Source organism: Micromesistius poutassou (assembly GCF_964030765.1).
Source record: "Micromesistius poutassou genome assembly, chromosome: 9".
NCBI lineage: Eukaryota > Metazoa > Chordata > Actinopteri > Gadiformes > Gadidae > Micromesistius > Micromesistius poutassou.
In genome coordinates this window covers 9,986,504-9,996,408 of record NC_140279.1, presented here as the reverse complement: position 1 = coordinate 9,996,408, position 9,905 = coordinate 9,986,504, and the positions used below count along the sequence as shown (strand labels likewise).

Sequence of the window (9,905 nt, the reverse complement as noted above, 5' to 3'; positions counted from 1 at the left end):
CTGGCGTTGGGCTTCTTTTGTGGGGAGAAATTAGCCAAAAGTTGCATGAAGCACAGGCCCATGTTTCTCACTAAATTGAGTATTTGCACCCTTTTAATATTCATGTTCACACTGCCAAATAGAACACACATACATTATTTATGTTAATTTTATTCTTTTTTCCCCAAAAAGATTTTGTGCCGGCGAAGGGGATAAATATAAAAAATATAAATATATATCTTACGGGTCGGTAAACTAGTAGAAAAGTTAGAGAACCACTGCTATAAGGCATGGTGAGATCTTCTGGCTGTGAGTGGGTGAACCCCATGTGTCACCACAGCCTGAACCTAGAGGAACCCTATTGAACCACCAGGTGTGACGTCGGTTAGCAACAACCAACCTTCACGGTGCGGTAGGCTGATCGTCTACCCATCATGCATCTGGCTGGACACTCCCACCTGTGATGTCACTCGTTGGCACGTCTATAAAAGGCTTGTAGGCGTTGCTATGATATATACCGCAGCGTGTGGGATGATGATTTATGAACACATGGAAAAACAGATTCATGTGAAATAAATTGAAAGAACTTGATGACATGTCTTCAAAAGCATTTATTATTCACTTCGCTGCATAGTTGAACATGTATTCATGACAGACATTCATAGAGAAGGCTTAGAGGAATACATTTTCTGAGTGATATCATGTAAAACATTTCAACTATTACAATATATTTGCAATAAAAAAAAAGTGATTTGTTCTTTTATTTTAAAGTATTGATCATAGGACATTTCCGAAACATTCATATAAACCCTGTGGAAGTATTTTTTATAATTAATCTAACAAATCGTATAAATCTATAAATAGAAATAATTTCTATACATAAAATCATTAAAATATGAATATGAATGTATTTCCAAACTAAAATAGAAAGAAAATGCCCCTAAGGTGTGACCATTAACTGAATAACATTAATTTATATTAATTTTAGATTAAACCCACAATCTTAAATTTTTCCCTGGATTCAATGAAATCTTTTAAATTCTCTTATAACCTCTGACTGCTGTTTCTTGGACCTAGCTTCAACAACTTGATCTATATCGTCAGATTAACTTGAAATAAGGTTCTATAGTGTCTGATGATCTGCTTCGCCCTTAAACCCTCAGTAATGTATATGTTTATACTGTATGGTTGGTAAATGTATACCTTATACATAAATCCAGAATGAGCCTCTGGTTTGACAGACGGAGGTTTATCTGTCGCTGCTTTGGCTCTATCTAGTGGTGAGCACTAGAACTGCACTACTCGAACGAGCACATTTTGATCGTCTAACCTTCTCCAACACACACACATGACTCAACAAACATGACATTAGACTGCATCTGGAGTCAAGGCAAGATTATGACACATCTTAGAACAACAACTTTGTTTTGTGGTCGTGATCTGGCAGAGAGGATGGTGATATTCTCCTTAAAATACAATACGACCTTGAGTAATGTTTGTAAGTGTTTGCTGATTAAGTGTGTGTGTTGGTGCTGCGTGGGCATCACAAATTGAAGGTTCAAATAAAGTTGGGTTTCCCAGCAACATTACAAACACACATTGTTGCCAACAGCATTTCCCGTCTGAGGGCCGCTGAACTCAAGATGGCCCCGGGCTGGGGGCCATCTTAAGTTCAGCGGCCCTCAGACGGGTGGGAAATGAGAACACAAAAGCATCTCTGATACAGAACACTGAGCGGACATCTTATGATCCAAGAACTGTAGGCTTCAGCTAGTGCTAATGTTGCTACTGCTGGCTAGTGCTCATGTTGCTAGTGCTCATGTAAAAAGGGCTAATGTTAATAGTGCTAAGGTTGGAGCTAGCATCACCTGATATAATGATGCACACTAACATAGATATTTAACTTGTATAAAGTGTGTCGTAACATGTACGTCATAACGTATATTTCGTAACGTTTATGTCAGAAGTGTACGTGTTAACGGCTATGAAGTTTAAGGTCCATGTTGTAACATGTGGGTAGTAAGGTGTATGTTGTAAGTAACATGTTTTAACATGTTTTAACATGCTATAACATGTTTTAACATACTTTAACATGTTCCAACATGCTGTAACATGAGGTGGGTGGGCAGACAGAGGTGGGCGGGGCTAAGCAGCGCAGCATGCAGGAGGACAGCATCATCAGCGATGACAGCCAATCAGTACACAGGCACGTTAAAGAACTCAAGATGGGGCTGGGGAGGAGAGCAGAGGTATGAGACGGGGCGGGGTTAAGGGTTTTTAGGGTTTAAGGGTTTGGGGTTATGCTGTGCTCCCTGAGTTAAGTCCCCAACACTGGAGGTCTTCGTGGCTTCAGGCGAACACTCAGGGGAATGCATGCAGTTAAGGTTTGACTTAAGTCTGAAGGGAAGGTTACTACAACTTTCATAACTTTAACCTTCACCTTAAAGTGAAGGTTAAAGTTAACTTGGGCTTAACCTTGACTTTAAGGTGAAGGTTAAAGTTATGAAGGCTGCTGTAGCTGGCCAGATGTTATGCTAACGTTGTTATGTCAGGGAAATGGGAAACTGAGGACAATTCTAAGGAGAAGTTAAACTTGAAAGGAAAGCTAGAAGACACTCCGGGAGGCCTAAGACAAACACCGACAAACGCCACCGGGGGCGCGATGTGGCGCCATGACAACCGGAGGGAAGACCAGACCAGACCAGACCATACTAGACTAGAGTAAACTAGTCCAGACTAGACCGGACCAGACCAGTCCAGGTGGGACTAGGGCGGGTGGGGGGGGGGGGGGGGGGGGGGGGGTGGGGGTCCTACAACCACACACACACACACAGTATTCACCTCAGAGGTCTAATTCTGGAATAGACCTGAGGATTCTGAGGCCATATTTGGCACCAGGACACCTGTGACAAGAGACAGACAGGAACTAAGTGACGAGAGACAGACAGGAGCTAAGTGACGTGGTCATCTTCACCCTGTGAGCTGAGAGACGCTCTCAACATCTCCTTACATCTCCTAGCATCTCCTAGCATCCCCTAGCATCTCCTAGCATCTCCTAACATCTCCTAACATATCCTAACATATCCTAGCATCTCCTAGCATCCAACCCCTGGATTAACACCAACACCAGCGCTGGGAGACCAGCCCTGACGAGGACTTTCTGGGGCTGCAGCCGCGCCACTGAGGATTATTTAAATAGTTTGGGCTAAATCTCCTGCGGTATTTCTCCCCCATGATGTTTTAGGTCTAGGACCTTAAACATACTCTGAGGAGGTCTGCGACCTCTAAACACACTCCGTTGAGGTTTTAGGTTATAGTTCCAGGACCTCTAAACACACTCTGATGAGGTTTTAGGTTATAGTTCCAGGACCTCTAAACACACTCTGATGAGGTTTTAGGTTATAGTTCCAGGACCTCTAAACACACTCTGTTGAGGTTTTAGGTTATAGTTCCAGGACCTCTAAACACACTCCGTTGAGGTTTTAGGTTATAGTTCCAGGACCTCTAAACACACTCCGTTGAGGTTTTAGGTTTTAGTTCCAGGACCTCTAAACACACTCTGATGAGGTTTTAGGTTTTAGTTCCAGGACCTTATGCACGCTTCTGAGGATGTTTTAGGTCACGGACATTAAACTTCTATCAGCTGAAGGAGTATAGTTCATAGGAGCTTTTTCTCCAAAGTAAACGACTAGTAAAAGACTAGTAAACCTAGTCAACATTCTTGAATCTACAAAAACAAATTTTCACATAATATCAAATGGCAAATCAAGACAGTTAATTATGTGTTCAATTCTCCGATACTAAAGCATTGTTAAATCATTGTTATAATGATGTGTGAGAATCGGAATGAATTGTATGCAAAAGTTAGCATGTTAGTAAAACGGTAGAAGGAAAAGCCGGTGTAGCGCTGGAGGTTAGCTTAATACAGGCAGAGAAACAGTAAAACATGCAGTTAAGACTCACAGCGGCCATTAGTATCACGCTAACAGTCCTATATTTACAAGTTAAACAACACAGCTGTCAGAAGCTCCATGCTAACACTCCTGTGTTTACCAGTTAAACTACACAGCAACCGTTAGCATCATGCTAACACTCCTGTGTTTACCAGTTAAACTACACAGTTGTCAGTAGCTCCATGCTAACACTCCTGTGTTTACCAGTTAAACTACACAGCAACCGTTAGCATCACACTTACACTCCTGTGTTTACCAGTTAAACTACACAGTTGTCAGTAGCTCCATGCTAACACTCCTGTGTTTACCAGTTAAACTACACAGCAACCGTTAGCATCACACTTACACTCCTGTGTTTACCAGTTAAACTACACAGTTGTCAGTAGCTCCATGCTAACACTCCTGTGTTTACCAGTTAAACTACACAGCAACCGTTAGCATCACACTTACACTCCTGTGTTTACCAGTTAAACTACATAGCTGTCAGTAGCTCCATGCTAACACAGCACTCGTTAGCATCATGCTAGCAGTATTTACCAGTCGTCTGGGCGGAGTCGTGCCCTCTGACCTTTACATGATCTCATCATTTGCCAGACCTCCCCAGTCATCGTTCTGTTTTATAAAATACAGACCAGCCAATCAGAGAGCTGCTTGGCTCTACATCAACGATTCAGCCAATCGGAGACAGCGCCCTGGCCTTACATAAAGACGTACAGACAATCAGAGAGGACCCTGGCTCAACATAAACATATTCGGCCAATCGTACAGTTGTTCCGTTTATCAAGGCCCTCCTCAGAGAGCGAGGTTTCTACATCTGACTATATATGGTCAGATGAGGAAACCATGTATGGTCATATGAAGATGACCTCAGGGACAGACCAGAGGGGCATGGGGTCTGACCTCAGGGGGACCAGAGGGACATGGGGTCTGGACTCAGGGACAGAGGGGCATGGGGTCTGGACTCAGGACCGTAGGGGTATGGGGTCCGGCTGGCTGGTTCAAAGAGTCTGGGTTTATAAAGTCTCATTGTTCGCAGTCGTCCGGCTCTGCTGGGGAACAGCGGGGGTCTTAGGATACGACCCACAATGCACCATTCAGCAGGACAATGCCTGAGCCCACACACTCACACAGGCTTTGTCTGCATTTCCCCAAAATAAACACAAGTAACACAATAACAAAAGAAACACAGTCCAGAGGGTTGTTTTGGTTTTGAGTCACCCTTCAACCTGGTCACTACTACACTACTACTACAGTACTGCTATAGTACTACTACAGTACTGCTTCAGTACTAACTGTAGAACTACAGTAGTGCTATAATCTACTAGTAGCTGCAGTCCCAACTGTGGTACTAGTCTACAGTACTACTACAGTACTCCTGCAGTACTAACTGTAGTCCCAGTCTCCCAGTACTCCCCTGGTCCCAGTCTCCCAGTGGGCCAGTGGCCTGTGTCTGGCTGATAGGATTATGTGCTCACAAAGGGGCTGTGCTCTGTTAATAAGGAGGCTAACAGGAAGCAGGTTATTTAGCAGCTCCTCAGACAATAGGCGCTCTGTTCCCGACCCGCGGCTCGCACACCAACACCCCTCACTGGCCCAAGATGCTCTCTCACTCGCCGACTTAAATTACTCATTTTGCTGCTATCCTCATCGTCGGAACAGTGCTGTCCTTATTTAAGATTTCATCCGTCTTTCAATATCTTGAGCCACAGATCCACAAGGGTTTATTAAACCTGACCGGTATGTCGCCTGGTCCATCCCTGGCCTATACCTCCTCTGGTCCATCTTTGGGATGATCCACTACTCTGAGAGGCTACCCAGAGGTGAAGCTGCTTCTCTGGTCCAGGGTGGGCTTAGCTCAGGAGGTAGAGCGGGTCCACTGGTACCGGAGATTGCTGGTTCGATCCCCGGCTCCTCCTAGCGGAGTGTCGAGGTGTCCCTGAGCAAGATGCCTCACCCTGACTGCTCCTGACGAGCTGGCTGTCACCCTGCGTGGTTGACTTCAACGTCGGTGTGAATGTGTGTATGATCCGTTGTAAGTCGCTTTGGATGAAAGCGTCTGCTAAATGCCCTGAATGTAAGGTCCATCCCTGAGAGGAGCCACTCCTCTCAGATGCAGCACGCTCCACAGAGCAAGAGGCATCACCTCTGAGCTCCAGACCCCTGAACAGTGACTCCATTGTTGGACGCCGTCCTTATTAAAATCATCAGAATTCCACTTCAGGATTATCTGAGCTGCTTGATGAAGATTAGAGACCGATCAGAGGCTTTGGTTACTTGTCGTCTAATCCCCAGTTCTCTAAAGATGCAAACGTGTACGATAGCAGGGAAACTCATTCTGCTGGAGATGATGGCGTGTGATTGGTTGAATGCGATAAAGTGAATCTTGCAGGAGCGTTCGGTTAGTGGGTCTAAGGGTCAGGGGTCAGGATTTAAGGGTCGATCAGCAGGTAGAGGGAAGTGTAACATAGCAGCACTATCAACATGTACTAAACCTGTAAGACCATGTTGTACTGGTATATTCTTAGTGAAGCGTGTTCATAACATGATTTACTGGTTATTCTTGGTGAGGCGTCTTGGTAACATGTTGATGTACTGGTATGTTGTTGGTAACACGTTGATGTACTGGTACGTTCTTGGTTAGCGTGTTTGTAACATGTTGATGTACTGGTTTGTTCTAACATGTTGATGTACTGGTATGTTGTTGGTAACATGTTGACTGGTATGTTCTTGGTAACATCTTGATGTACTGGTATGTTCTTGGTAACATGTTGCGGTGCTGCTATGTTACGGTCTACATCTAGAGTGATTCTACACCGGGACTAGGCCGGTCCTACAGCAAGGTTAACTCAGGACTACTGTGGTTAGACCGAGGGCTTCAACAGCTACTGTACCTGGAAAGAGACGCATCTGAAAGTCTATGTTCTGTGAATCACAAGAGAGGCAGTGAAGGGAGGCAGAGAAGCACGGCGAACACAGAGAACACATCACAGACACCACAGATGTTCACCCAGGGATTAATGAAGTTGAATGAATGAATCCGATTCAGATCTACTGCTCAGAGCGGCAGGCTGTTACAGGGATAAGAGGACTTGGAAGATCTACTGTTTTAATGGCGGAAATAATGCACATCTAAATAAATCTATCTAGATAGATGTATACCAGATCTATATCTCTAGATAGATGTATTCTATATCTATATCTCTAGATAGATCTATACTAGATCTATATCTCTAGATAGATGTATACCAGATCTATATCTCTAGATAGATGTATTCTATATCTATATCTCTAGATAGATGTATACCAGATCTATATATCTAGATAGATGTATACTAGATCTATATCTCTAGATAGATGTATACCAGATCTATATATCTAGATATATGTATACCAGATCTATATATCTAGATATATGTATACCAGATCTATATCTCTAGAAAGATGTATACTAGATCTATATCTCTATATACATGTATTCTAGATCTGTATAGACCTACAGTGGGGACAGACAGACTGTTAGACAGACGGACGTGTCTCACCTCCTGCAGCTGGTCGGCCTGCTCGATGGCCTTCAAGACGCTCTTCTTGGACGTCTCCTGTGCCTCTCCGCCCAGCAGGAACTCGTCCAGGATGAAGTAGGCCTTCTCAAAGTTAAAGATGATGTCCAGCTCACACACCTGGTCAGGACAAAGACATCCTGTTAGTGTGACATCACATCCTGTTAGTGTTACATCACATCCTGTTAGTGTGACACCACATCCTGTTAGTGTTACACCACATCCTGTTAGTGTGACACCACATCCTGTTAGAGTGACACCACATCCTGTTAGTGTGACATCACATCCTGTTAGTGTTACACCACATCCTGTTAATGAACACCTAGATGCTAGTATCAGTAGTAGTATTAGTATTGTTACAGGGTACACCTAGTATCAGTAATAGTGTTATCAGTAGTAGTATTAGTCTTGTTCCAGGGTACATCCTATTGCTGTATTGTTGTGGGTGTGGTTTCAAATGGAGCTGTCAGTGTGCTGCTCCCTGATTGGCTGGCGGTGGAAGGAGGTGGGACTCACGCTGCCGAAGTACTTGTCGAGCAGCTCCACGTAGCGATGAATGATCTCCAGGGTGATCAGCTCATTGTCCTGCTCCTCGATCGCGCAGCAGAAATACAGGCTGGCGTATCTACGGCAACCACAACACCACAGCCAATCACATCACCGGGACGACAACTGACCTCTGAACATGACTTGGTTCGTAACGAGACCGGCTCCACCCCCTTGAAGCTCCGCCTCCCTGGGCCTCATTCATCAGTTCATCAGTTCATCATTCATCAGTTCATCAGTTCATCAGTTCATCATTCATCAGTTCAATCGGTCATCAGTTCATCATTCATCATTTCATAAGCCATCGACCAAGTCCCTTCGTCTGTTGACATTGCAACAGACCTTAATGCCTCATTTCCTCTACTAGGTAATTTGGCGCCAGGACGTAAAACATACAATAAGTGTGTGGGGGGGGGGAGGGGGTGGAGTCTAGGTGAACTCTGAAAGACCTTGAGGTCCCTCCTCCCTCCCTCCCTCACTCCCCCCTCCCCCGTCCACAGACCGTTATAGACCACCTTGAGGTCCCTCCTCCCTCCCTCCCTCACTCCCCCCTCCCCCATCCACAGACCGTTATAGACCACCTTGAGGTCCCTCCTCCCTCCCTCCCTCCCCCTCTCTCTCTCCCTCCCTCCCTCCCCCCCTCCCTCATCCACAAACCGTTATAGACCACCTTGAGGTCCCTCCTCTCTCCCTCCCTCCCCCTCGCTCCCTCCCTCTCTCCCCCTCTCTCCCTCTCTCCCTCCCTCCTCGTCCACAGACCGTTTGTAGACCACCTTGAGGTCCCTCTCCCCCTCCCTCCCTCCCTCTCTCCCCCTCCCTCCCTCTCTCCCTCCCTCCTCGTCCACAGACCGTTTGTAGACCACCTTGAGGTCCCTCCACTCCAGGAAGCTGCACATCTTGGCCTTGCGGCCCAGGATGGTCTGCACCAGCTCGCGACCCATGCGCCTCTTCTCCTGGTCGCACAGCGGGACGTACCACTTCTGCAGCCGCAGCTTCCCCTGCCGACTGAACAGCAGCATGAACCGCATCTGGAGAGGAGGAGAGAGGAGGAGCAGAGGAGGAGAGAGGAGGAGCACAGGAGGAGAGATGAGGAGCAGAGCTGAAGAACATCTCCACGCGTTGTTCTCTACGAGGCTTTGGTTCAAAGTGTATTCTGGAAAACATCTTCAAGTACATTTTTCAAATACATTTTTAGTGACATATTTCGAATATGAAATAGTTAATGAATAATAACCATAAAGAACCACATTGGGGCTCTAAAGTTATTTTGGCTATGGGTCAGGATCGTGAACATTTAACCATTCAAGAGGTCATCAACATATTGCCTGCATTTTATGGACCGTGTGTGTGTGTCTCTCTCTGTCTGTCTGTCTGTCTGGTTGTGTACGTGCGCATGCGTGTGTGTGTGTGTGTGTGTGTGTGTGTGTGTGTGTGTGTGTGTGTGTGTGTGTGTGTGTGTGTGTGTGTGTGTGTGTGTGTGGTAAAACCGAGTGCTCGACTCTCTCGAGTTACAAAACACTTGAGCAGAATACCAGACCTCCTGATCGCATCTCAAATCATTATTCATAACATTACTGTAATTCATAACTGTATGAATACATAAGGTTAAAGTGCAACAGCAGTACTATTATAAGATCCTCTAACCCGCAGGGTAACGGGACGTGTTCAGCGGTCGCAAACAGAATAACTAAGTGACTATTAATCCGCTTTCAACTCGAATATGGTCTCACATTACTTCCCGATTTTAAAACAATATTAACATTAGTTGAGATCTCTTACCTTGACGGGTAATTCTGGATTCTGTCTGCAGGGAATTAAAGACGCGCACCATGAGGCTCACTTCTCTCTGCAGCCATTGGCTCACGGCTCT

The 9,905-nt window shown here is 45.3% G+C and overlaps 1 protein-coding gene across 1 annotated transcript; it reads right to left on the bottom strand.

Moving 5' to 3' along the window:
• Positions 1–1,675: 1,675 nt before the first annotated feature.
• LOC311353481 (AP-1 complex subunit sigma-2-like) lies at positions 1,676–9,882 on the bottom strand. The gene is made up of 6 exons (XM_084473392.1): positions 9,815–9,882; positions 8,885–9,063; positions 8,006–8,114; positions 7,472–7,609; positions 4,470–4,544; positions 1,676–2,882 (listed from the first exon to the last, which is right to left on the bottom strand). Exons 2-5 carry the CDS (start codon positions 9,061–9,063, stop codon positions 4,503–4,505), a joined length of 468 nt encoding a protein of 155 aa, XP_084329518.1. The 5' UTR covers positions 9,815–9,882; the 3' UTR covers positions 1,676–2,882; positions 4,470–4,502.
• Between the last annotated feature and the right edge of the window lie 23 nt (positions 9,883–9,905).